At 49.6% G+C, this 27,371-nt stretch overlaps 3 protein-coding genes across 6 annotated transcripts in view; 1 reads left to right on the top strand and 2 right to left on the bottom strand.

The window, feature by feature from the left end:
- GNAZ (G protein subunit alpha z) overlaps positions 1-1,603 on the bottom strand; it is a 45,046-nt gene extending 43,443 nt beyond the window's left edge. Inside the window, exon 1 of the mRNA XM_061602487.1 lies at positions 1,438-1,603. The gene's annotated coding sequence lies outside the window, so the exon portion shown is untranslated. The remainder of the gene's footprint in view (positions 1-1,437) is intronic.
- Positions 1-10,220, top strand: part of RSPH14 (radial spoke head 14 homolog) — a 65,211-nt gene extending 54,991 nt beyond the window's left edge. Inside the window, exons 4-6 of the mRNA XM_061602488.1 lie at positions 7,391-7,616; positions 8,989-9,125; positions 9,913-10,220. Coding sequence (XP_061458472.1) covers positions 7,391-7,616; positions 8,989-9,125; positions 9,913-10,151 — 602 coding nt within the window. The 3' untranslated portion in view covers positions 10,152-10,220. The remainder of the gene's footprint in view (positions 1-7,390; positions 7,617-8,988; positions 9,126-9,912) is intronic.
- A 4,197-nt stretch (positions 10,221-14,417) lies between these two features.
- LOC133373273 (sodium/glucose cotransporter 1-like) overlaps positions 14,418-27,371 on the bottom strand; it is a 50,608-nt gene continuing 37,654 nt past the window's right edge. For 3 of the 4 annotated variants that reach the window (XM_061602799.1, XM_061602800.1, XM_061602798.1), the window contains 7 exons: positions 26,480-26,615; positions 26,166-26,273; positions 23,934-24,084; positions 18,656-18,824; positions 17,998-18,213; positions 16,944-17,046; positions 14,418-15,090 (listed from right to left, as the gene is read on the bottom strand). In XM_061602799.1, the coding sequence (XP_061458783.1) occupies positions 14,876-15,090; positions 16,944-17,046; positions 17,998-18,213; positions 18,656-18,824; positions 23,934-24,084; positions 26,166-26,273; positions 26,480-26,615 (1,098 nt within the window). In that variant the 3' untranslated portion in view covers positions 14,418-14,875. The remainder of the gene's footprint in view (positions 15,091-16,943; positions 17,047-17,997; positions 18,214-18,655; positions 18,825-23,933; positions 24,085-26,165; positions 26,274-26,479; positions 26,616-27,371) is intronic. The other variant, XR_009759640.1, reaches the window with a different exon arrangement.

Below are 27,371 nucleotides of genomic sequence, written 5' to 3'. Positions count from 1 at the left end.
AAATGGGTTTAGAGCCATTTCAACATTGGGGAATGGGGGGGGAGGTATTGAGAAGCCAAGCTTGCTAAGGGCTGCTAGAACACACTTGCAGTGAGCTGCGAGGGGCTGGCACCTACAGCCTTAGCTTTTAAGGCACCTGCTTACAACTTACCTGTTCACTAAGCCTTTCCCTGAGGGGGTGATCCAGCTACATTGAGGTACCAACCAGTTCCAGCATCAAGGCAAGGTCACCATGGTCAGGCATCTGCCAATCACCCAGGCCCCTCCCACCTGCCTCCCCTCTTCACTGTTGGAACCGGCGTGTCTACCTGCCTCTTGCTCTGGCCCAGACCACAGTGGAGGCAGCAGCAGTGACAGCAGCGGTGACGGGCTATCTGCAGGGTGTGGGCCACTCGCCCATCACTTGGCAGGAAAGCCATTTCCTTGCAATGTGGTTTCAAAATTCCAAAAGAAGTGGCGTGATTGAAGCGATAGTCATTTTAGTGATATATGTACTATAACATTTTCCCTTACACATACAAACATTCAGAAAAACCTGATTGAAAGCCTATCTTCTAATTTTTAATATTTTATCACAAGCTTTTCAGTAGTCCTGTCCTATTTCATTCATCTCTTCTGGTTAGCTCGCTCTTTAAAATCAGTTGTCAAACTAGGTTAGTTATATATAGAAAGACCAGCATGCACTTTTTTTTAGGGCATTTAAAAAAACTCTACTTTTAAAAGTACGTTTTCTCCCCATAGTATAGTTTGAAATATTTCCAAACAATCTTGCCTGAATTCTTGTGATATTTAGGTCATAGATGTATATTCCTGCCAATTGCTCTTGTAAATGTTATTGACCCAACACAGGGGTGGCCAACCTGGTGCCCTCCAGATGTTGCTGGACTCCAACTGTCACTGTCCTTTGATATTTGGCCAAGCTGACCAGGTGCTGATGGGAGCTGGAGTCCAGCAACACCTGGAGGGCACCATGTTAGTTACCTCTTTCCAAGGTACCTGCCTTTCCATGTCAGAATAACCTTTTTAAAGAAACAAACAAACCCTCCACAACTGTGTGTAACTCCCCTAAATGTGAAAGCCAGGTACATTCAGGCTGATGCCTCCCTGGACCAAGCTCCCATTTCTGTCTTGCAGGCCACACTCTGCCTGCCTCTTTCTGGAGGGCCTCCAGGATCCTAGCCCAAATAGGCCCTGAATTTTGCCCAAGCTCCTTACAGACACCCTGTCTGGCAGGATGAGGTAGGGCTCCAAGACAGGTGAGCATGGAGCAAACACACCCCTCACTGGTCCAAACAAGACCAGCTCCATGCAAAATGGGGCTGAAGGAAACTTGCAAGGCCTCAGCCTGCCCTCAGCCTCTTTCAACCTCCAGCAGGTGCCCCGGGTGGCGAGAACGCCAGTCCTGGGAGGTCTAAGCCTCCTATCCAAAATACTCACCAAGGAGAGCTGGGATGAGGCTGCAGCAGCAACCCAAACAAGCCAAGGTGTTAGTCCCAGGCCAAGACATAATTCAGAGGTGAGGGCAAACAGTCCAAGGTCAATACCAAAAGGAATCCAAGCGACCCCCAGCAAGGGAGGCCCAGGAGCCAGAGGCCTGTGTTATTTCCAGCATCTGGGAGGCCTGATAGACTCTGGCCTCATAGGCCCCACCCTAATCACAGCTGCTAGTGACAAAGATGTTTCCAGGATTGATTGCTTTTGAGGAGGCCCCTTACTCTCAAGTTGCACAGCAACTCTTGGTCTGTAGAGGTTTAGTCTGTTGTCATTCTTTGGCCCGACCCTGCACCTTTGGTTGCTGCCATTCCCAGGGAGCAAGGGGTGGCTTGCCGCTGCCGCCTCTGTCAGCACGAAGGGTCCTTCAGTGCGTCCCCCCATGAAGGGTCCTTCAAGAGGACTCTCAGTGCAGGGTCCAGGGGACCCTGCCTACTGCTCCAGATCCTCAGTCTGTGGGAAGTTGGGTTCACCCTCTAGTGTAAGGACTCCAAGGCCAGTCCTGGGCCAGGGGACTAGGCATGGCAGCCTCCCATCATCCCAGCCTTAGAGGGCACGCAAAATCCAGCTGCAGGCTGCATCCAGCCCATTGGCGGGGGATCCCTGTGATGTTCCTATATTAATGTATATATGGTAAGTGTTAGTTGTTTAGAAGATACATGGTAAGTGGAGTGAAAGAGGAGGGGGAGTGAATGGGCAGTAGAATGCGAGATGATTGGCTGAGTGTTTAAAATGGCTGAATGTATAAAAGGAAGAGTGAAAGTGGAATCTGGGGGGGAGAAGAGAACTGAGTGGGTTGCTTGGTGGGGTTTAGAGAGTTGTTTGCCAGGAGGGAGGTGGAGTTCGGATTAGTATTGAGTAAAACCATATGCTTATGTGCTTTAAGAAGAAATCTTGTTAATCTTGTTAGCTTTGTTATCTGTAATAAATACTTAATTTGGTTTACCAAAGGCCTGATCCTTGGCTGGGGTTTCACAGACCAGAAGGGAGGGTAAGGTAATGACCAAGGCTGAAGGGGAACTGTAACAAATGGTGGCAGCGGTGAAGAGAATAACAATACCAGTATTCAGAGTCTCTGGGAATACTAGTATTAGGACGTTACTGGTGGTTGCCTAGCAGGGGGATCTGTTGAGATCTGTGCTAGAGCGGATAGGTAAACCATAAGAGAGTGCGGTCCGGACTGGTGGAGTCCCTGGTGGTGCCTAGAGACAGGCAGTAACCACGAGCAGGTAGCAACCTGACAGGGAGAGCCAGGGAAGGACGCATCACAATCCCCACCCCTTGTGTTCAAGAGTCCATCTGTATATTGGTTTTAATAAACTCCCTGTGCTTTCATTCTAGGCTCTGGCCTGTTATCTGGTTGCCAATTCCCCCCCAATAGTCAATAGTCTATAGCCAATTTATTTATATACCGCATTTTCTACAAATAGTCTGTGCTCAAAGCAGTTTATATAAACAAACAGTTAAACCCTCCGGACACGGTGGAATCATCGGAGGCCCGCTGTAATCAGTTTGCCGATCACTTCCAGAATAAGATCTCATGTATCCGCCAGGACCTAGACTCTCAAGTTATAGCAGTAGATCCTAGTGAGATGTCCGGAGCACAGTCTTGTCCTGTTTTGTTGGATGAGCTTCAGTTGGTTCAACTCAAGGACGTGGACAAGGTGCTTGGACAGGTACGTGCAACTACTTCGGTACTGGATCCTTGCCCCTCCTGGCTGATAAAAACTAGCAGGAATGGAACAGGTAGCTGGGCCAAGGAAGTGATAAATGCCTCTTTACGAGAGGGAGTGGTCCCGGGCTGTCTGAAAGAGGCAGTGGTGAGACCACTCCTGAAAAAGCCTTCCTTGGACCCAGACAATTTTAACAGCTACAGGCCAGTGGCGAATGTTCCATTCCTGGGCAAGGTCTTGGAACGGGTGGTTGCTGGCCAGCTCCAGGCGCTATTGGATGAAACTGATTATCTAGATCCATTTCAATTGGGTTTTAGGCCCGGTTTTGGCACCGTGACAGCCTTGGTCGCCCTGTACGATGACCTATGTCGGGAAAGAGACAGAGGGAGTGTAACTCTGTTGATTCTCCTTGATCTCTCAGCGGCTTTTGATACCATCGACCATGGTATCCTTCTGGAGAGGCTCGCGGAGTTGGGAGTTGGAGGTACTGCTTGGCAGTGGTTCTGCTCCTACTTGGCGGGTCGTCTCCAGAAGGTAGTGCTTGGGGAACATTGCTCGACACCGCGGGCTCTCCAATATGGGGTCCCGCAGGGGTCAGTTTTGTCCCCCCTGCTTTTTAATATCTACATGAAGCCGTTGGGAGAGGTCATCAGGAGTTTTGGAGTGCGTTGTCATCAGTATGGTGATGACACGCAGCTCTACTTCTCCTTTTCATCTTCTTCAGGTGAGGCTGTCGATTTGCTGAACCGTTGCCTAGCCGCGACAATGGACTGGATGAGAGTTAACAAACTGAAGCTCAATCCAGACAAGACGGAGATGCTGTTGGTGGACGGGTTCTCTGATCGGATGGTGGATATATACCCTGTCCTGGACGGGGTTACACTCCCCCTAAAGGACCGGGTTCGTAGTCTGGGAGTCTTTTTAGACTCTTCCCTCTCACTTGAGACTCAAGTAGCCTCGGTGGTTAGGAATGTGTTTTACCAACTTCGGTTGGTAGCCCAGCTACGTCCCTATTTGAGTAAAGAGGACCTTACATCAGTGGTACATGCTCTGGTAACCTCACGTTTGGATTACTGTAATGCGCTTTACGTAGGGCTACCTTTGAAGACAGTTCGGAAGCTACAACTAGTGCAAAATGCGGCGGCCAGATTGCTGACAAGGACCAAGCGGTCCGAGCATATAACACCTGTTCTGGCCAGCTTGCACTGGTTGCCAATATGTTTCCGGGCTAGATTCAAAGTGTTGGTATTAACCTATAAAGCCTTATACGGTGCGGGACCACGATACCTTGCGGAACGCCTCTTCTGATATGAACCGGCCCATGCACTACGTTCCGCTACGAAGGCCCTCCTCCGGGTTCCAACTCACAGGGAGGCCCGGAGGGTGATGACAAGATCTAGGGCCTTCTCAGTGGTGGCCCCCGAACTATGGAACAGTCTCCCTGAGGAAGTACGCCTGGCGCCGACTCTGCTCTCCTTCCGGCGCCAGGTCAAAACCTTCTTATTCTCTGAAGCATTTTAACTTAAATTGATTTAATTTTAAAAATGTTATTGTATTGGATTGTTGATTGTATTTTAGTATTATTTTGTTATTCATTGTATTTTTATGCTATTTTATGTTCACCGCCCAGAGAGCTATTGCTAGTCGGGCGGTATATAAATTTAATAAATAAAAATAAATAAATAAAAATACTGTGGCATAACAATACACGGTAAACAGAACAATCTCTACAACACTAAAACAAAGTTCATCAAAACATAAAGGAGCATAAAGCGCAACAGTAAACCTCAAGCCAAAATATCTGAAAACAACCCCCAAAGCTGATGCAACAGCGTCTTCCCTCCTGCCACGCCTTCACCTTCTGCTTCAACCTAAAAGGCAAGAAAGTCTTCTGGATGCAGCTGGAGGGTGGGACAAAGCAAGTGGAAGCAGCCATTCCCTGGTGGCAAAGACAGAGTCGCTCTCCCCCTTCTAAAAGTGCAGTCTACCTGTGGCAGACTGTGATGCCCAGCAAAAGACCTAAAAACACATCTTCCTCTTGTACACATGAAAACCAGAACGTGTGGATGAGGAGGACAGTCGTAATGTTGGAGGAGAATGCCAGTCTGCCACTCTCTGCTCCTTGGAGGAAGGGGAGGGAATGAACCCAAAAACACTCCTAGGATGCCTAACCCTGAATATTCAGGGTTATATGTCTTCTTCGCATAGCTACATTTAAAACATTAGCAGTGACTTGGAGTTTGTGTGCTCACGAGCACATGTCAAACCACAGAAGCTGGTGTCCAGTCCTAACGCCCCCCATCTGAAACTCATATATTGCCACCACGGGACACAGACTTCAAAGTCACCACTGAAACCTGGCATGTGCTACACTGCAGAGGGATCTGTGGGGAAACTCAAGAGACTTCTCCAGCCCTTCTCTGCAGCATCAATGGTTTTGATTTTGTTTGGCTCTAAGCAGAAATCTCAGGCTGCCCCCAGGCCTCTTGTTACCATGACACAGTCCCACACGACACCCGCGGGGCCATCCCTCAGACAAGGAGGAGACAGGCAGACTCCTTCCTAAACTCACTGTGGACATTTGCTCCACTTTTTCATGAACAACATTGTTGCTCAGACTGTATGAGAAGTTGCTTCACGTCACTGAGGCCACTGCAGCAGTGCTGGGGCTCATGGAAGTTTTCAGTGGGATCCAGCAAAGTGCATCTGCAAGCACAAGGATTTCCCATCTCCTCTCCCCACCCCCTCACATGCCCCCCAAATCTGCTCCAGAGGATTGGGGGAGCCCCCAAAACATATTTAGGGGTTGCAGGGAGGCGAGAAAAGGGGCTTTCCGTTGCTCAGCCCTCGCACAAGCAGAACTACCTGGCTGGATGAGGCCTTTTTTGTCTAAGGCCAATGCCAGGGGTGGGGCAGGGGTGTTTTCAGGAGCATGGCTAGAAAGCGAAGGGTTAACCATCCCGTTGGGTGTGGGCACCGTGGCCCTTACACATTATTATTATTATTATTATTATTATTATTGTGCTGCCTCCGCAGGGTTTAGGATTGTATAGAGAGAGACTCCTTCTGTTGTGCTAAATAAGGCATTTATTAGGTTAGAGTTATGGAACTCTTAACGGTCTGTCTCTGTGCCCCCTGAGCCTCACAGTAACTTCCTGTCAGGTGACATCAGCCTCTCTTTAATTGGTTAGTTAGTTTTCCCTCCAAAACCTGCCTCAGTTGTTTCTGTCATCAGCGAAGCAAGCGGCAGGCCTAGTAGCCCCAGAGGGCAACACTCCTTTTTTACCTCTCTCTCTCTCTGAAGGTATTTCTCTGTCAGAATTGCCTCTTCCAGAAGCTTCTCTCTCAGAAGGTACCTCTCCTCCATTGAATCTACCTCATCAACAATCCTACAATATAATTACCTGCTATCAACCTTCTTCATCATCATCACCATCCGCAGTTCACCATCCCCAGAGACTGTGCACTTTCTTTGAAGTTTCTGTACACCTTTGTGTTTTCTGGTTTAATAAAATAGTTCTGATTAAAAGAGAGAGAGATTGCGTTGACTGTCTGGCAAAGTGAGTTTCAGAACCACAGGCTCAGAACAATCATTATTATCATTATCATCATCAACCCTGCCCTACTTTCTAAGGATGCATTTAATGTCACTGTCTCCTTTAACCCTGAGTAGAAATGCTGTTCCCTTGTCAAATGTGGGTTAGCTGTGCGCACAGATGGAAGCCTTGGCGATCCCCTTCAGCATCCCATGAAGGAGAAGCCGAAAGGAGCGATTCCAGCACCAACCTGGAGCCCTCCAAGTGCTTTGGACTACAACTCCCATCAGCTGCAGCCAGGACGGCCACGTGATGCTGCTGCTGGGGCTGACAGGAGTTGAAGCCCAAAGCTTCTGGGAGGGGGCACCAGGTTGGCAAAGGCTGCTCCAGTGCTTCTCCCCTGCTGAGCTTCTGCATCACCCAAACGCCCATGTGAGTCACTTTCAACGGAGCTGCCTGTCTCCTGGCAATGGCAGGATTAGTCATAGTAACCAGGTGGCTGAAGGTTGTTTGCAACTGGTTACTTGTGCACAGTGTGTTCTTTTCTCTTGCTGGAAGCGCTCCTCTCCTGCCTCCTGTTTCCTAGAGCAATCCTCTTGGCTGGGAGAGCTGGGGTGGGCTGGGACCAGAGGCATGAGCCACCCCAATCCTAATCCCAATCCCAATCCACCCTTCTCTTTGCTCTTGCAGGAGCTGTCGGGGTCGTGGAGAGCAGCTTGGTGCCCTCTCTGGTGATGAAGCTGAAAACGGAGCTCGAGGAGATCCAAGAACTGATCCTGGAGACGCTCTCAGGCTGCCTGCGGGTGGAGGCCTTCGAGGCTCTGGCCACGGGGGCCGTCCGCATCCTGAAGGAGAAACTGGGCCATTCCTCGGTGAATATCCGGAGCAGAGCAGCCCAGGCCCTGATGGCCATCAGGTGAGGAGGGCCTGCCACTCCTCACCAGGGAGCAGAAATGCGGCAGTCCGAAACGCAGCTGTCCCTCACCAGGTGTTTGCAGGAGAGTGGAAGAAACCGCTTGCCAAAATGTGTTGGGAGGAGATGCAAACACTGAAGTGCTGACAAATGTTCACAAGCTGACAACAAAATGAAATGGGGAGAAACCAAAGCTGATCAATTTGTCCATCTGTCCATCTGCACCATGACATTCCCTGTCCTCCTCTGATCTAGCTAGCGTGCAGCTGCCAGCAGAGCTTGACCCGGCAGCCACTGCAAGCTGTGGATTTGGGGCACTATGAAGGGTGGCGCAAGGGGTGTTCTCCTCCTGCAAGCCCCACAGGAGCAGCTCCTGTTCCTTTCAATGAAGCCTGTGCAGGAGATCTCCCCAGTGGGTTTGGCCTCATGTCACTTCCTTTGGGGAGTGGGGACCAATTGGAGTTGCTGTTCAGGTCCCAAAATGTCCTGGGCCAGTCCTGGCCATGCCAGAAAACTTAATAAATGATAGGCCAACAAATAAATAAAAACTGCTTCAGGCACAGTTTTCCCAGCATTTTACAATGTCCATCTCATTTTATCTTCAGAACCGTCTTCTCAAGAAATTGAGATGAGATTAAGAGTTTGAGACTTACTCAAAGGCACCCTGTGAGCACCATGTCCCAATGAGGGTTTGAACCCCAATGTTCTCTCCACTGGATTCCAGGGCTGCCTTTCCCCCCGTGAAATATTCAAGGGGCACATAATCCAGAGCAGCTTCCTTCTTAGCTCCGTATTTAGTGTCCTGGTTCACACATAATGCTAAACCATGCTTTCTTTAATGGACCAGGAGTTAACCAGGAGTTGTCTCACAGACAATCAAACCATGGCTTGCCTCGCCGAAGACTGATTTGTTTTCAAGCTGCTTCCTTTTGAGCTTTCAAAGTGGGGAGGGTTGGTCAAACAAACCGTGGTTGAGGAAGGGTTCACACATAATACCAAGCCAAAGTTAAAACAAACCAAGATTTGTAATCCAGCAACATGGCTTCAGATTGTGGTTTGTTGGTAGTAAACAAACCATGGATAAACTGCTTGGCAGGGTTCACATGATTCTCCAAGCCATAGTTTAATAAACAATAGTTTAATAAACCATGGTTTAGTGAGGTATGTGAGTCAGGCCATTTTGTTTTTGTAGCCCTATCTTCTGGCAAATGCCAGTGTGTGTCCCCCAAGACAGTGGCTCTTTTATACTTAAGCTAGCTCAAGGCCCACCCATTGGCCAGAGGATAGCCAGCTCTTGGCAACCCCCCCCCCTTGTCACATGCACAGACAGATGTAAAACTGTCTTTGGCTGACCTCCACTTTTTGCTCTCCTCAGTGTCCCTCTGGAGGGGAAGAACATGGTCTTTGAAGAAGACGTTTTCCCAGACCTTGTCATGCTGTTGGAAGATGAAGACGCTGAGGTCCGTGCTCATGCAGCCGGGGCCCTGATGAATTCAGCAATTACAACGCAAGGTGAGGAGGGGAGGGGGGAGAGGAGTAGGCAGCCCCTTTGGGACCTCCAACCTGTTACAAAGAGAAGGGAGGGGGACCTTTGTTGCAGAAATCATGAAAGCATGAAGGACGACTGGCTCACTGGCACAGGACAGAAAGGAAGGGCCAGTGGGGCGGTCAGGGGAAGGGCCACTCTGTCCCGGGGTCACAGCCCTATTCTTTCGCAATACCGCCCTTCCCAGCTGGTGCCCTCCAGTTGCTGCTGGACTACAAGTGCCATCATCCCTGAGTGTTGGCCGTGCTGGCTGAGGCTGGTGGGAGTTGGACTACAGTGACAGCTCAAGGGCACCAGCTTGGGGAAGGCTACTTGACACCAGCACAAAGCAGGGGCTAGTTGATGGAATGATACACACCTGAGCGGCAGGATCCATGCTACAGCCAGGCGGTTGCTGGCCCATTGGCTACCAGGCACCTCTGCAGCTGCTGAGCTGTCCTGCAGGGCAGACACCTGTTGTGTGGGTGGCAATAACTAGATGTTTGCTGCCCCATCAACCTGCTGCAGAAGGGGGCAGCCTGTCAGCCTTCACACAAGCATCCCACTTCAATATCGTCTCCCTCTGCTGGTGGAAGCGGTCAGCCTCTGAAGGCCAGCTGCCGGAGAGCCCAATGTGAAGAGAGCAGCGGCTGTTGTGGCGCTCAGGTCCTGCGTGGGGCTTCTGTTGGCCACTGCAGGGAAACGGAGGCTGGACTGGCCCAATGCAGCTGCAGGGTTCCTCTAAGGGTCTGTTGGTGCCTTCCTCCTTTTCAGGGAAATACGCAGCGATCAACGCGGATGCCATTGACACGCTGCTGCCCCTGATCAATGACGAGAAAAGCAAAGTCCGCCTGTACGCCATCAAGGCTCTGACCATGTTGTCGGAGGCCCCGGAAGGGCGCAAGACCTTGCTGCATCATGTGCCGGCGTTCCAGGAGCAGCTGAACGATTCCAGCCCGGCTGTGAGGAGGGCAGCCGAGATTGCCGTGCAAGTCATTGAGTGGAAACCATAGGAAACACACCCTGAGAGCAAGGTGCGAGGTTTCGTCCTTGATACAATTAACAATAAAGATCCTCCCGCAGGTTCTGCCTCTCACCGTTGCGTTTGGGCTGTGCAGGGGACAGCTGGGTGTGGACTTCCTTGAGGGGATCCAGGAGCCTTCTATACCCAGGAGCAGGAGAACTGGTGGCCGGTGGCAGATTCTGGGCACCATTAAGGGCCGCAGGCAGGAGAGTGAGAGAGCTCACCTGCAGGGCTCCAGCCTCTGGGAAGCTGCCCTGCACAGCCTCTACGGAAATGGACGGGCGCTGTGCAAAGCTAGTGCTGCTGGTCAGCTGGCCCTGCTGGGCCGAGGCAAGGAGAGGTGGCAGGAGGGACTCCGCCTCCACCATCGGTTGCTGGAAGAGCGCTCTTGCGGTCAGATCCTGCGTGCGGCCTCTTCCCATAGGCAGCTGCTTGGCCTCTCACTGTGCAAACAGGATGCTGGACTGGACGGGGCCCCTTTGGCCTCACCCAGTGGCTGCTGGGCTCCTCTTAGGGTTCCTGTATGGATGGCAGAGAAGTCCCCGCATTGCACCAGCACCCCGGCGCTAGAGCCAGGGCCCGCTGGTCCCTTCCAGCGCTAGAGCAGGGGGTAGCAGACAGGGACCTCTCTCACACACAGGAGCACATGTACTCTGCGTGTGTGTGTGTTTGGGGGGGATATAACACACTGACTTGTGTGTTGCTTCTCCGGCCCCAGGCAGCCCCCTCTGCCGAAGGACTGAGCTGTGTGCAATACACAGCCTATCTGCCCCCCCTCCATTAGTCTGGTGATGAGGCTGTGTTCGTGCCATACATTTCAAGCACATGGCTTCCCCCAGAGGATCCTGGGACCTGTTGACCCCTCTCACAGAGCTACAATTCCCAGCATCCTTGGCAAACAACGGACTCTTTGTGGGAGGGAGAGAGAACGTGCTTTAAATGTGTGGTGTGTCTGCAGCCTCTGACAGAGCGGAGGATGCTCCCCCGTCACCAGCATTCAAATCAGATCCAACTGCTGCCCATCCTGTTGGCTTCTGGACATGCCACGAGGGAGGGGCTGCCCTCTCTTCCTTCCCCTCAAGCCCCGAGTCCCTCTAGGCCACCCTTTCAGTGCCAACAGCCCGCTGGCTCCAGCTTCCTCCCTCCCACCAGCTGCCTTTTTGGCCCCCACAGCCCTGCAAGCAAGCTACAGCTCAAAACTAGCTGACACCCTAACTCAGCCTTCCTCAGTCTGCTGTCCCAGCAGCCAGTGTGGCCAATGGTCAAGGGTGATGGGAGTTGTAGTCCAACAACATCCAGAGGGCACTAGCTTGGGGAAGGCTGCCCTAGCCCTTCCCTTTCTCTCAGGGCACAAGCCAGAGACAGAAGAGCCATTAAGAAGGTCTCCTGGGTTCCCATTAAGTAACTTCCTCCGCAGCTCTGTCTGGGGCAGCAGCATCAGCAAACGCAACCATTCCTGGCCGTGATGATGCAGCCGGGCTCTCCGGAGAAATGTCTACAGTGAGGAGATAGATTGTGGGTGATTAGCTGCTGCCAAGGCATGAGGAGGAGGAGGAGGAGGAGGCAGCATCTTCTGGAAAGGGGCGGGGGGAGGAAATCTTTTGGCTCCAGGGTGGAGGAGTTGCCACTTCACAGGCTTGGTCTTAACAAGGCCCCGTCCAGGGCTGGCCAATGGCATTTTGATGGCTGAGGCAGAAAATTCCATAGATGCTTCACCCACACAGACACACACAGTAACATCTGCACTGGCAAGATCTCCTGCACAAGACCTGCTGAAAGGCCCCGCTCCATTTCAGTGGAGCTTGTGCAGGAGACTTTCCGGGGGAGTGGGGGGGGGAATGTGCCTCGTAGGTCTGGACTGCCCTTCTCCTGCTCTGAATACCACTCAAAATCTAGTCCAGGTGTGGGGACCCTTTGGCCCTCCAGATACTGCAGAACTACCGCTCCCATCATCCCTGGTCATTGGCCATGCTTGCTGGGGCTGAAGGGAGTTGTAGTTCAGCCACATCGGGAGGGCCAAAAGTTCCCCTCATCTGATCTAGCACCTCACCGTGTCTCAAAGGGGGACTCCTCCCATGTTCACCCCCCCCAGTGCATGCGACCTAGATTGCCTCCTTCAGCCTCCACATGTTTACGGCACCAAACTCCCCGTGCATCCAGGTTGCCCCAGAATGTGAGAGCTTGGCTCCCAAGTCCCCTCCATTACAGGTAAGATGGACCCAGAGCCTTCTGGTGTCACCAGACCTGAGCCAGGCTAACTACATGCCTGACAAAGTTCATCCATGTGACAACTGCTCAGACGACTGCTTGCCAAAGGCTGTGAAAGGTTACAGCAGCTCAAAGCTAGCCGCAGGGCTTCACCTTGGCATAGCAGAGGATGTCACTGTGAATGACTTAGTCGCCTGGAAATACTGGGGGGGGGGAGAACCTTTGTATATGGTAAATCCAACAATTAGCATGTCACCATCTGGCACATTCCTTCCACCCTGCAATTAAGCCTGGGGCAATTAAGCCTGACGTTTCTAAAAATGGGCTGGACTCAGCCAGTGTGACGCGTGGTGCTGGGTTTGGTAATGATGCAGGCAGACTCATGCATCAACAATCACCCCTTTCTCTCTTTAGCTTGAAGCCAGCCCTGATTACTGCTATAATTCATGCAGTCAGGTCCTCATCACCAGCTGAGAGCAAGATTTCAACTCTGGCCAGCCATCATTGGCTGTTAATTCAGAAAAGGGATTTTTTACAATGGCAGGAACAGCACGGGGACCTTTCTGCCCAGTCGAGGTTTGTCAAGCGAAAGCTTCAGGGATATGTGAACTTGCCTCAGGTTCACCAGAGGTGTAAAACCCAGTCCCAGCTGGTCCAGGTGGCAAAGCAGGCCTGTAATATTGGGTGTGTGTGTGTGTGTCACATGATATGCCTAGTCCAATCACAGGGTGCATCCTGACCCTGGGCAGCAGCCAAGAGGAGAGACCAGAGTTCAAATTCTCACTCAGCAATGAAGCTTACTGGGTGACCTTGGACCAGTCACTGTCTCCCAGATTAACCTACCTCACAGAGTTGTTGTGAGGATAAAATTGGGAGGGGGAGAACCATGTTTGTATACCACCTTGAGCTCATAGGATGAAAGGTGGGATATAAATGTCATTCATTCATTAATAAAGACCCAGTTGGTTCAGGAAGAGAGTGGGGCAAACCACAGAGCACCAGGCCTGAACCAGGAACCCCTTGACCCAGAGATGCCAAAGGAAGACTCTCAGAGAAAGCATCCCCCCTCAGGATGCTTATGAGGGAGATCAAGGGGCCTGGGAGCCACCTGACTGGGAGGTCCAAAGGCTCCCATTGGGCTCCAGGCTTTGTCAGAGCAGGCTAGCTGCTTGGAGCTGTCCAAGGTGCTGCCTTCCTAAGGCACCCTCAGCCACTCTGTGGCTCCTAGTCACAAGTCAGGCCAGATTGCTGAATGGAGGTGAACCATGACATGTTAGCATCCTATTCTTCCTTCACAGAGGGTGCAGTGGGTTTGTACACTTTATCTTCACAACAATTCTGTGAGGTTGGTAAGGCTGAGATTTGGAGACTTGCCCAAGGCTTCGCAATGAACATTGTAACTAGGGATTGAACCCAGGACTCTGGTCTAGAGCTGTCCATACACTGACCATGTATCACACTGGCTCGTGGACCAGCAAAACATCCTCTTTTCTTTTTTTACAAGCCATTCATGGCAGCAACCTGGTCCTGCAAACAATCCCACCAATGCAGGACTCTTCCGTGAGCATGCAAGGTGGTTGCACACTTGGGGCAGCTTCAGAATAGCACAAAAACTCTTGCAAGTCATGGCTTGGGAGTGGCCTGCTTTGCAGCACCACAGCAAACACATTGGCATACTATCATCACCAACAAAATGCAAGCAATAGTTTTTTAAAAAATAACAGTCATGTATTTTTGCACAATTATACAGCACATTCAATGTGCAAAGAGTCCCAGACAATGTCAGTCATAGACTGTGGTACTGGGTGGAAAGGTATAAACCCTTCTTCAAATAATTTTTAGCTCACTCAAATTGCATGGGTAATGAAAATTCAGACACTGAATTTTAAAGATAAGGAGAAACAGCTGTCAAGGGGGGGATCAAATTGGGAAAAAATAATAAAAAAAGAGAAAAGAGGAAAAATAATTAAAAGATTCTAACTAAAATGAATTGAACCAGATAAATTCATAGAATATAAAACTCAGCTCATATTTTCAGGATATGTACTTAACTAATTTACAAATAATCAATTGTGGAAAAACATAACATTTTAAACAACATAGAAAAGCTGCTTTTTTTAAAAAAAAAGATCACACTTTGTGAAAATAGAGTTCAAGAACAGTTCAGGAAACCCTGAGCATCGCTGATGTGGTTCTCTTAGTCTCTCACGCCTTGTTTCCATTGTCTCTGAGCTGCGGAGCATTTTCCCCTTGGGAGGAGGAGAGGCCGTCTCCAAGATGACGGAACGTCCTCAGGACAGATAGGCGACTGCAGCACCACCACCCCACTTTGCACCCACCAATTAACTCATTTGATTAAACTGCATTAATCAACGTGATTGGCACAAATAAGTTACAGGCCTGATAAGGACCTAAAGTACAGATTATGGTTTCATAAAGCAATTTCAGTGAGGGAGGAGACCTTCACTCAAAGGGAAAAGGGGGGGAGCCACCTGCACCACAAGTCTATGCAAAAAAGCCGTGACAGAAGACCGCCACAGCCAAGAGGATGATGGCATTGGTGTTGACCACCCGCTTCCAACAGGGGTGTTCCCCTGTGTCCAATAATTTCTGCCGCATGGCCTCTTCCTCCTCTTTGCTCATCTTGGGGCCTTCTTTGCTGTCCAAGCCACAGAACCAGTTGTAGGCCTTCATGCAGCAACCCCCCTCCTCGTCTGGGGCTGCAAGAGAAATCACTGTGGTCAAGGCCAAGAAGGGGGAAGCCCAAAGAGGTGCTGCCCAGGCACCCAGCAGCCAAAGCACTTCTGTGCAATCCAGCCCCCCTTGCCCCCACCCCACTTGCCATCTGCCAGGAGGGGGCCAGAAGCTCTAAATGTCAGACGCCCACCAGGCCGGCCAGTCTGAGCATTGCAAGAGTGATAATGAGAGTTATTTTAATGGGATCGTTTTATTATGTACATTAATTCTGGATGGTTATATTTTAATGACTGTGTGACTGGCTTTCATAATTTGTGAACTGCTTAGAAGACTATTTTGGCATTAAGCGGTATATACATTAAATAATATAATATAATGTAATAATTATAAAGCCAACAACATTATATCCGCACTCCAAACATGCATTGGTTTTATACCAGTTGAAGTGGCATGGCTTCCCCCCAAAAATTCCCCACAGGAACTGCAGTGTGTTGAGGGAGGGTTAAAGTGCTGTGAATTCACTGTTAAGGGATCCCCTTAGTTTACAGAACTATATTTCCCAGGTTTCATGGGCTGAGGAAATTACTGTTAAATCAGTTTCAGTCTGTAGGACAGATAAATCTGCCCTTCTTCCTCAGGTTTTTTATATATTGTAGTTTCTTTAAGGACACAAAAGCTTGCTTCACCTCAGTGCTTTCCCTCTATTTACAAAATTCAGATTATTTTTATATCTCTGTCTTAATGGCAAGCACTAGCACCAAGGCCGCAGAGAATACAGCTATATTTCTTGTTGTAGCTCTTGGAACAAAGCCCAGATATTACAGGGAAGATGGGTTGTTCTGAGTTCAAATTCATCGTCACCATCACCACCACTGCTCCACCTGAGAAGCGAGAAAGTCATTCGGAGGAACTGAAACTCAGCCAAGCCCTAAACTTCTCTCAAGAGACTTGAGAAAGGACAAAACTTCCCAGTCATATTTTAAAAATCGTTTAGACTTCCCACAAAATTCCCTCAGATATTTTTTGTGAGCAAATTTGCTTTAACATCTGCTTTTGTTGAAATTTGGCAGTCTCTAACTTGGACACATTTTGAGTCATGAAGATTTTGCATGTTAAGTGGCCCTTTTCCCCCTGGCCCCATCACCTGCCTCCGTGGCTTGAGATGGTGGCTGGTGTTTCAGTCCTGGCCTGAGTGCTCCTTTAGGCTGTATGGGGCAAATTATGGCCCCACTGGCTGTAATTAAGGGGGGATCTGGCCTGACCCACATAGGAAGCTGCCTTATACCAACTCAGGGGGCCTCCAGAACTGTCAACTACTTTATGGAAAGGATTCAAGTGCATACTAGGTTTGTGGATTTAAAGTGGATGAAAAACTCTTTTGCCCTTGTGCAACTAGTCTACTTTAAAAAAAATCCTTCATTTGCAGTTTGGAAAGCCAGAGGGAAATGTCTTGAAAAGCATGGGATAAATGAATGATTAATGGGAAGATGTGTAAACATCCCACAAGCAAATCAGGATGAATGCAGGATGAATGCTCATTGTCATGTAACCACCCCTTAAACAAATCAGAATGAATGCTCAGCAGAGACTGAACACAGCCTAACTAACCAGCATGTCAGCTTTGTGCAAGCAAATCAGAATGAATGAGGAAGAAGCAGATTGTCTGGAGCACCAGTCAGACCCGTGGCCCATCCAGCTCGCTACCGTCCTGCACTGACTGACAGCAAGGGCTCTCGGGGGGATTGAAGCCAGGGCCTCCTCCATGGCCAAGAGTTGCTCTGCCGCTGAGCTAGATAGGAGCCTTCCCATCTAGACCCACACTTTAAGTAATGCTTGTTTCGTGCCAATCGGAAAGAAAAGTCAAGCGTGACATTACTAGTTTCTTCCTTGTCGGTCGGCTCTTCCGTCTCACTCTCATCGGCATCAAGATCAATGCGCTTCTCCTTGCTGTTGCGCAGAGTCCAGCAGAGGCGATAGAGCTGCCGTTGCACAAAGCAAGAAGACAAAGATGAACCTCGCGGGTCTGAAACTGGAGCGGGCAAGGGGGGGAATCCCAAGGGATGGAAGAGGGAACCCAGTTGCTGGAGCGGCTGTGGCTCCCGGCTCAGAAACAAACCTCTAGAAAGGCACTTCAGCTGCTCTGACCCTCCCTGCACTCAAATATTCCCAGCAGGCCATAGCACGAGAGATAATTCTGCAGCATTCCTATCAAACTGCTCAGGGCACACTTGACAGTGCCCTACACTTCTCATTTCATTTATCTTCACAACATCCTTGTGTGGTAGGCTGGGCTGAGAGAGAGAAGCAACCCCTGGGGAGCTTCCTGGCTAAGCAGAAATTGGGACATGCTCCCACCCTTCCATCCATGGTTAATTTAGAAATTTATTATTATTATTATTATTTACATTTATTAGTCGCTTGTTACCAAAGCAAAGCAACGTGCAACGTTATTAAAAGCCAAAATAAATCTCATTCATAAAACAAAATAATAAAACAACAGCCCCCCCATACAGTTACAGAAAGCTTTGGCAGCACACTAATACAGACAATGTCATCTTAGTCTATCTCAAAAAGAAAAGTTGTGTGGCTGGGACACCGCCCTGACTGGTAGCCACACTCCCTCCGGTTTAGGAGCTCTCCGGTGAAAGTGTACAGTGGCCATCAAAAGACAAGCACTCTGAACATGGGCAGAGGCAGTTGTTGTTTTAATACAGTCACATGCTGCAGAACTGAGCCTTGGAATTCTCAAAACAGGTCCTGGGACACAGCCCTGGTTAACCTGTCAGATGGTGCTGAGCCCCCCAGATAGGATTTCTTTTGAAAAATGCACATAAATGCACTAAATGTTTTCCAGTTTCACACAGAGTTGGGAATGGGCAGGGGAGATGAGAGATCAAGGGGAGAGGAAGAGGAGGAGGAGAGCTGCTCACATGTACTTCATCGATGGGCTTGGTCAGGAACGAGATGGACAAAATGATGATGATGGAAATGGCAAAAAGGATCATAGCAAAGTAAAGGTAGTGGACTTTACATATGATAGCCGGGCAGTCACTGGGCTTCGCGCAGCTGCCGGTTCCGTAGGCAAACTCTGCAATCATTCGAGACAGTCCAATCACCAGTCCGATAACCAGGCTCCAGAAGGCCCCCTGGCAGAAGAGAGCAGACAGAGAGACCTCAGGCACCCGTGGCTGGCATCAACCCCAGTCCTTTGGTCAGAATTGTGTTCCGTTTAGCCTGGTCCTTCACGGGGGGGGAAGGAATCAAAACATTTCACACATGCACACACCGGCCACCTGAGGTAGTGCAATCCGTTGGCAGCCAGCTGCTGCTGATGTGCCCCCGCCTCCCCCAGCCTAGTGCCTTCCAGGGCTCAGGGTCACAGATGCTGAGCACGACCCTCCCTCCCTCGTCCTTACAGGGTGCAACAGGGAGCACCTCACTTCCTGCCCCAACTGCGGCTGCCTCTCTTCACAGGTGCCCTGAAGCTCAGTCCCCTCCCGCCTCCCTTGCCTCAAATCACTCCAGTTGCCTGGATGGCAAGTGGCCTTCCCAGGTGTGGTTGGAAGCACCACCCTCACCCAGGCTTACCTGTTCATTCACCCTCTTGCAGAAAATGGCGAGGAAAAAGACAGCTGCAATTGGTGGTCCCAAGTAGCTGGTGATGGACTGGATGTAGTCGAAAAGCTGCCCGCTTTGCGCTGACTGCACTATCGGGACCCAGGCAATGCTGACGCCAATCAAAGCTAACATGAACAACCTGGAAATACAATGACAGCTTTAATGAGAGGAAGGACGTTAATTATGGCTCACTTCCATGCCAGCATCTGAAAACCCTAAAAGGCAGATTTAGACTTCCCCTCTGACTGAGACATCACCCTTCTGGGTTGAAAGTGCTCCAGAGGAGGACATTTTCCACTGCGGTGCTCACAATGCAGAAAGCTCTTTAAAATGAAATTACGTGAGTGCCTTCTTAGAGGAGCTTTTGCTGACAGTGGAGACCCACCTCTCCACCCTGGTCTGCCCTGACTGCTGGGACCAGTCCAGGACACCTTGGCATTGCCACATTTTTACTGATGATTTTGGTTTTGTTTTGTTACTATTGTAAATGAAAATTAGTATAGGAGAAATTAACTAGTTAAATAAATATTTAGGTTAATTGAGATTGCATCCCTAAGCAGGCATTTCAATGCAAAACCCAAACCCATATTTGAGCAAACAGTATGATCAGTTAAACAACATGGGCCAGCATACATTCCCTCGGCTTTGTGTTGTCCCAGGAGGTTGTTCCAAGTGGTCCAAAGCCTGGTCGGTCCGGTTGCGCAGGAACCCTTGGAACATTCTAAAGCCTCCTGTGACTCATCTGCCAAACACTTTGCTGATAAAATCAAGCACCTGAAGAACACGATTCTGTACGCCGTGGACACAGGAAGTGGGCCAGAGTCGGCCAGTTGCATCCCGGTCCGGTGGGATCGGTTTCAGCCTCTTCCCTCTGAGGAAGTGGACAAGGTGCTCTCTACTGTGAGGCCGACCACCTGTCTGTTCGACCCTTGCCCTACGTGGCTCATTATGGGCTGCAAAGAGAGACTGAGCGAAGGGATCAAGGCAGTGGTAAATGCTTCCTTGGAAGAGGGTGCAATGCCATTAGCCCTTAAGGAGGCGGTAATAAAGCCCATTCTGAAAAAGCCCTCCTTGGATCCCCAAGAGTTGAACAACTTTCGCCCAGTCTCTAATCTACCATTTTTGGGCAAGGTGATCGAGCGAGTGGTGGCCACACAGTTACAGACACACTTGGATGAAGCAGATTATTTAGATCCATTCCAATCGGGCTTCAGGACTGGACATGGAACTGAAACAGCCTTGGTCGCTCTGGTGGATGATTTGAGGAGGGTGTTGGATAAGGGAGAACATGCCTTCCTCGTCCTCCTGGATCTCTCAGCGGCTTTCGATACCGTTGACCACGGTATCCTCTTGGATCGCCTGGAGGGAATGGGAATAGGGGGCACTGTTTTACGGTGGTTCCGTTCCTATCTCTCGGACAGGCACCAACGGGTGGCATTGGAAGATGAGGTTTCAGACCCTTGGCCTCTCAATTGTGGTGTGCCACAGGGTTCTATCCTCTCTCCCATGCTATTTAACATCTATGTAAAGCCGCTGGGGGCCATCATCAGGAGATTTGGGCTGCAGTGGCATCAATATGCGGATGACATTCAGCTCTATCTCTCATTTAAGTCCTCACCAGAGTTGGCTGTGGATACCATTTCCAAGTGCCTGGAGTCCGTAAGTGAATGGATGGGAGGCAATAGGCTGAAACTGAACCCCGACAAGACCGAGGTACTGCTTGTGGGAGACAAGAGAAGGTTGGGAGATATTGACCTGGTGTTGAATGGGGTAAGATTGCCCCAGGTTCGCAGCCTCGGGGTCATTCTTGACTCCCAGCTGTCCATGGAGGCTCAGGTTTTGGCAGTGAGCCGGGCAGCTTGGTATCAATTACATCTAATACAGAGGCTGCAACCCTACCTTCCTGTCCATCTGCTCCCACGGGTGGTACATACCCTGGTCTCCTCTCGCTTAGACTACTGTAATGCGCTCTACGTTGGGTTACCCTTGAAGATGGTCCGGAAACTACAGCTGGTTCAGAATGCTGCAGCACATTTGATTAAGAACAGCCGCCGCCGTGATCATATCACTCCAGTGCTAGAAGATCTGCACTGGTTACCAGTTTACTGGGCCCAATTCAAGGTGTTGGTATTAACCTTTAAAGCCCTATACGGTTTCGGTCCAGTTTATCTAAAGGAGCGCCTCCAGCAACATCAAATATGCCGCCTGACGAGATCAGCCTCACAAGACCTTCTCTCGGTCCCGCCAGTTAAAACAGCTAGGCTGGTGCGGACCAGAGAGAGGGCATTCTCAGTTGTGGCCCCCACCCTCTGGAACTCTCTGCCCTATGACATCCGCCATGCCTCCTCCCTGGCAGGTTTCCGCCGAGAATTGAAAACCTGGCTGTTTCGGCGGGCCTATGGGACTTTTGGGTAATCTCGTTTTATTCTGTAAAGATGGGGGTGGGTTTTGATTATGTAGAGTTGCTGTTCATTTGTATTTATATGTTATTTATTCTTTTGTACATCGCCTAGAGTGGCCGTTCATACGGCCAGATAGGCAACTTAGAAATAAAATTTTATTATTATTACAAGGCAGCTATGACGGAGATAAATTTAGAAAGGGAGGGAGGGAGGGGTCAGCCTTCCCCATTGCCTGGTGCCCTCCAGCTCTTTTGGAGCAGAACACCCCCCATCTGCCCAACCCAGCATGGTCATATCAGGCTGAGGCTAATGGGAGCACAGCCATGCTGGTTGGAGCTGATGGGAGTTGCAGTCCAAAACATCTGGAGGGCACCGGCTTGGTGAAGGTTGCTCTAATGGACAGTGGGACTTGGCATTCAGTCCGTCAAGATGATGCTCATGCAACTGGCCCAAATGTCCACAGGGGGGCACTGCAGCACCACAGGTGTCAAACATAGCAAAGGAAATCTTATGTTGCCCTATTGGCCAGAGAGAGAGAGACAGCACTAACCCCCAAAAGTCACAATAAGGCAAAACCTTTTTAGGACCAACTAAAAGGCCACAAACAGCTGGTCTAGCACAGTGGGGAGGAGAGCCTGGCTGGGAATCCAGAGTCTGTGAATTCAAATCCCCGCTCGTGTCTCCTGGGTGTCAAGGCCCAGCTAAAGATCACCCCACAGGGAATGGCTCAGGGGTGACGTGCCCTGCCACCTGTGCAGCCGTGGGCAAGCTGCATAGTCCCAAGGAGCCCAGTTGCCCCCCAGCTGGCAGTTGCGGACAAGGAAGGGGCTGGCTTGCAATGGGAAGCCCCCTCTGAACACCGCTTACCATGAAAGCCCTATTCATAGGGTCGCCATCAGTCGGGATCGACTTGAAGGCAGTCCATTTCCATTTTCAAAAGGCCACAAAGCAGTGAGAAAAATTTCGAGTTCTTCAGAACTCTTTGTTGGATGCTTATCTCTGTTTCTATTGCAAAAAGCTGTCCTGGAAGTGCATTCTAAAGATATAAACAGAAGAGGGATTTCTATTCCGAGGAACATTATATTGTCTGGGACTATTCTCTTTTTGGTCTATTTTATTTTGACGAATCTGCTTCTTCACGACGCCACTAACTGTTTTGATGCTGGGAACTAAATTTGTTTTGTATTCTTGAACATAGAGAGATAAGGCAGGCTGCTCTGTTTATACTGTGATGTCATCAAGCCTGGAATATTAACCCAATTGTTGCTGAAATAAGAAGTGGTTCTTCTTTATTTTTGTTTTGTTTTGTTTTCGTGGTTTTAAAAATGGCAATCAAGAAAGTGGCTGAGAATCTGGAAGTAATTATGTTTCAGAAAATAATGGATGAGATTGAGATAACGAAACAAACCCTGCGACAGGGCAGTAAGGAGCTGAAAATTGAACTGAGCAAAATGACGCAGGAGCTTAAAGAAATAGGGGATCCTGTGAGAGAGGAGAATGAGATCAGAGATGAGAAAAGAAAAAATAAAGGGAAGATACAAGCCCTGGAGATTGGAACAAATGTGGAATTGGAAAAAGATCTGGAGTTTATGGATATTAGAAATAAAATCTACTGTTTGGAATTTAACGTTATCTCTGAAGAAATTAATGAAGATATTAGAGATAAAGTTATCAATGGCTTGGATAATCTTCTGGACTGGAATGACGTGATGGAGTTTGATATAGTGAAAATCTATGGAATTAACTGCAGCCATGTGACAATGGAAAAACTCTCAAGAGATGAGCCAGTGCATTTTGTAAAAAAGAAGAACAGAGATATGACTTTACAACAGTACTTCAGCAACTTATTCAGAATGGATGGCAAGAAAATATTTGGGATAGAGGAAATTCCCATCAGACTCTTATTATATGACTATGGCTATGACAGCACGATTATTATGGAATACTGATAATGGAAGATTGGACACTGAAATTACTGGACTTAACAGGACTATTGAAGATGGAAGATGAAATTAATAGGGATAATGGAATAATGGCTATTGAAATTATTGGACCTAACAGATTTTGATGAGATGGATTAATCGAAATGTTTATTTGGAGAAAAATTGATAGATATATTTCTTAAAGAATTGAAACCTCTCTTTGACTTTTTGTGGAAAGAATAAAGTAATGTTTATGAGATTTGATGATTAATTAAGATAACTACTGGAGGAAAGTGATTTTATAATATAATTTAAAAGACAGGATTGTTACATATTGTAGACCTGTAACTGACTTGATCTGTGACAAATGGGAAGTCAACATTTTATTTTTTTGTTTAATCATTTTTGTTTTGTTTTGTTTTTTGTCTTTGAATGTTTTATGATTTTGTTTTGTATGTTTTATGAAAATTTGAATAAAAATTATTGTAAAAAAAAAAAGAACTCTTTGTTGGATGCTGAGCAAAAATATGTACATGTGCGTGCGTGCGTGCGAATATATGGGTGGGGAGGAGCTGGAGAGGCCAGGAAAGCCCTAAAATCTTTTGTTTGCAGACGAAGGCTGCAGCCTTCAGCCCCTGTCCGTAGGCACCAGCAAGACTTCCTTTGGGCCAAGGAGGGTTAGGCCTGGGCTGGCCATTAAGTCAGGCCAGCCTTGCTCAACCCAGGGGCCCTCCAGGTTCCTCTGATGCCGGGGCTGATGGGGGCTGTAGTCCAAAACATCTGCAGAGCCCGCTGGGTTGGGGAAGGCGGGATTAGACTCTGCTGGGTGTGTAGCGGCTACCAGGCTGCAACGGGCACTGCTGGGGCTGAGCCACACCAAGCGCAGGCCAGCTGCAAATCCCACTCATTGCCGCTCGCCATCACCTGCCCACGATCATGAGTTCTCGCTCTTTGGCCCCCTTCCGTATCTTGGTGTAGATGTCCATCGTGAAGAGGGTGCTGGCGCTGTTGAAGATGGAGGTGAGGGAGCTCATCAGGGAGGCCAGCATGACTGACAGCATCAAGCCCCGCAGTCCTGAAAGACAAGCAAGCGGGGTGGAGGGGCAAGGGGTGAACTAGCACAGCTTTGGCAGCCAACTGGCCACGCATCTGGCGGTTTCCTGGGCTCAGCTGGGCCAGGGAGGGGCAGGGGCCGCTGTTGGGGCAGCTCCCCCAGCGCAGAACAAGGACCCAGGTGGTCACACGGCATAATTGGAGAGGTTGCCAGAATCCCAGCCTCCTGGCCAGTTACCAGAACAACAGGGATGTGCACTCAGAAAAAGGGTGTATGTTCAAGGTTTACATTGTTATTCCCATGTTTTCGATAAGATCTGTCTTTTTTAAAAAAAGAAAAAATGTACCTCTCAGAGTGCGGAGCACTCCCTCAAAGACGCTCTTGGCCTTTTTTTACACTGATTCTTTAAAAAAACAAAACAGAACTGCTCCTTGGTGGAAGTTCTTTGGCCTTCAAAACTTGTCAATTTGAAACTGGTTCTGCTCAGGGAAAGGCACTCTGCACATGCTCAGCAGCACACACAGGAACACAGGGAGCTATTAGTCCATCTAGCTCAGTATCATCTACAGTGGCTGGCAGCAATGGCTCTCCAGGGTTTCAGGCAGGAGTCTCTCCCAGCCCTCCCTGGAGACGCTGCTGGGACTGAGCCTGCGGCCTTCTGCATGCAGTGCTGGTGCTCTGCCACGGCCCCATCAGAATTGTTGGAAGCAAAGGATGGCAAGCCTGTTGGCACAGCAGAAAGAGTCCCCGCACATCCCCATGCCCCACATCTATGTGGGCAGCTCCCCTCAAGCTCGGCCCATTCCACCGGTCAACCACCAGCGCAACACGACCACCAGGCCATCTCTTGGCTTCCTGTCATCCAAACAGAGAACTGGACCCTGGGGGAAGGCCGCCTCCCCCTTGCGTCCTCCAGGCCGGGCTCCACAAATGGCCTTGGCCGAGGCGGCTAACTCTTCAGGTGGAGTGCCAGATGCAGAGTTTGACACATGTGCCTGAGAGTAAGCCCCGTTGCACCCAGGGAGGCCAACTTCTCAGCAGACATGAGCAGGGCGACTCTGTGCACTACATTAACACTGCTGAAGTCTTCCCACCTGCTCTTTAAAAGCCAGTCACATTTGCCAAGCTGTCCAGCTAATACCAGTAATGCACCCAGCGTGGAGGGGGGCAGCTAGTGGTCTCACAAGATCATTGCTCCTGCCGCTGCACAAGAAGTGCGAATGAAGGGGCCGCAGTTTTGCAGCAAATTGCACAATGAAAAGCCAAAGTCAAGCCCAGCAACTGCAGAGCAATTCTTCAGAGTGCAGATGGGGGCAGGGAGGTCTGCTCCTGGTGCCAGTTGGGATCCAGAGTGTCCAGGTTGGGTTTGGGCTGTTCCACACTCCCCTGTCAGCCTCCTCCCTCCATCTCTCTGCTCCCCAACCACACACACACCCCTTGCAACACCTAAACACTTCCTTTGAGAGGCAGACTTTCCTAGTTCAGTGGCAAAGATCTTACAGGTGAAGATGACTGAGCTGGGGGGAAAAACAGCCCTGTGCAGCTGAAGAGCACTCGTGGTGGTGCTTACATGTTTAAGTACAGCAATGCACCAACACAAGCCAAACCCTCGTCTGTTGTTTTGAAGCAAAGGGACTTGTGCCAGCCACATAGGCCCACAGCACGGCTTCTAGCCATAGTCAGCCAATATGCAGAATGAATGAGGTGGCCAGAAATCCAGGTGCAGAGGAGGAATAATCATATGTTGTCTAAACCAAAGCCCCCAGTCTTCCTAACGCCCTATTTTTCCATTCTTTTTTAAAAATTTCAGATACCTAAATGTAAATGTACTGCCTTCCAGTAGATTCCGACTTATGGCGACCCTATGAATAGGGTTTTTCAAACCTGGGTCTCCCAGATCGTAGTCCAACAACTTAATCACTACACTACACTGGCTCTCGTACCACTTAATATTAATTAACTTGCCATACTAACCTATCTGTCCTGATTCTATGGAAGCTCCAGCAATCAAAAATGAGACAGGTTAAACATCCTTACAAATCTATGCACAATAGTTCATCCCTCCCCCTCTCCAGAGCCAGATCACAACCAGAGGATCTCACCTTGCGGCATGAGCTTCACCACCATCATTGGGTAGGCAATGTTTGAACAGCCAACTTCTGTGCCACATGCTTTCATACACTCCACAGGAACAACACAAGCCACTTCATCTGGGGAAGAGAAAAAACACACAGAAGAGCCTTACTTGGGGGGGCAGCTGAGATATCTTGCTGCCTCCCCCCTCAGTGGCTGCCATGCCCCATCCAGGAGATGCACAGCCCCCCCCCATGCTGCCCCCCAGAGGAGAGAGAGCCACCCTCGGAGTGGATTCATGCAATGGACAGAAAGGAGGCTGGGCGTGGGGGGGGGTGCTCACCTGTGTACAGAATTCGACTGATCATGCCTGGCATCACCATCAGGAACATAGGCAGCAGCTTCAAATAACCACACAAGATGCAGCCACCCTTGACGTGGGACATGGTCTTGCCCGAGAGGCATCGCTGGACAATCACCTGCCAGAAGAGAGCGAGAGGGGCAGGTCAGGGGAGTCTGACTTCAGAGCAGGCTCCTGGAGGTGATTTGGGTTCACTGGTTGCTTGCAGCGCGGGGAGGGAGGATTTTGCTTCAGGGAAGGGCCGTCGCTCAGTGGCAGACCATCTGCTTGGCATGCAGAAGGTTCAGGGTTCAATCCCTGAAGGCATCTCCAGGTAGGGATGGGAACGTTCCCCCGCTTGAAGCCTTGGAGAGCAGCTGCCAGTCAGTGCAGACAATACTGGGCTAGATGGACCAATGGTCTGACTCAATATAAGGCAGCTTCCTCAGTTCCTGATCTTTCCCCTACAACAGCCTTCTCCAACTTGGTGCCCTCGAGATATTTTGGACTACAATCTCCCACCAGCCCCATTCAGCATGGCCAAATTTGTTTGTTTGTTTAGTCTTGTTGTTAAATGGTCTTGTTTACGTTGGCCACCCTGGGCTCCTACAATGATCTAAACCAAAAGCATCAAACTGGAACCTTTATCGCTCCCGCTGGCTGCGCTGTCTTCTCTACGCTGCTTTCCAGGAAAAGGGGGGTTGAAAAAAGATGGTTCTTTAAAACCCACGTGAAAAGCTGCAGCACGTGGGGCATGCACATCTCTGAAGGGAGCGAGTTCGATAACCTGGGGCCACCACAGAAAAGATCCTGGGTTGTTGTATCCAGCGTTAGACATACTCAGAATAGACCTGTTGAAATGAATGGGCACGACTAATGTTGGTCCATTCATTTT

This window comes from Rhineura floridana, chromosome 19 (genome assembly GCF_030035675.1).
Source record: "Rhineura floridana isolate rRhiFlo1 chromosome 19, rRhiFlo1.hap2, whole genome shotgun sequence".
Classification (NCBI taxonomy): domain Eukaryota; kingdom Metazoa; phylum Chordata; class Lepidosauria; order Squamata; family Rhineuridae; genus Rhineura; species Rhineura floridana.
This window is presented reverse-complemented; position numbering and strand designations above follow the sequence as displayed.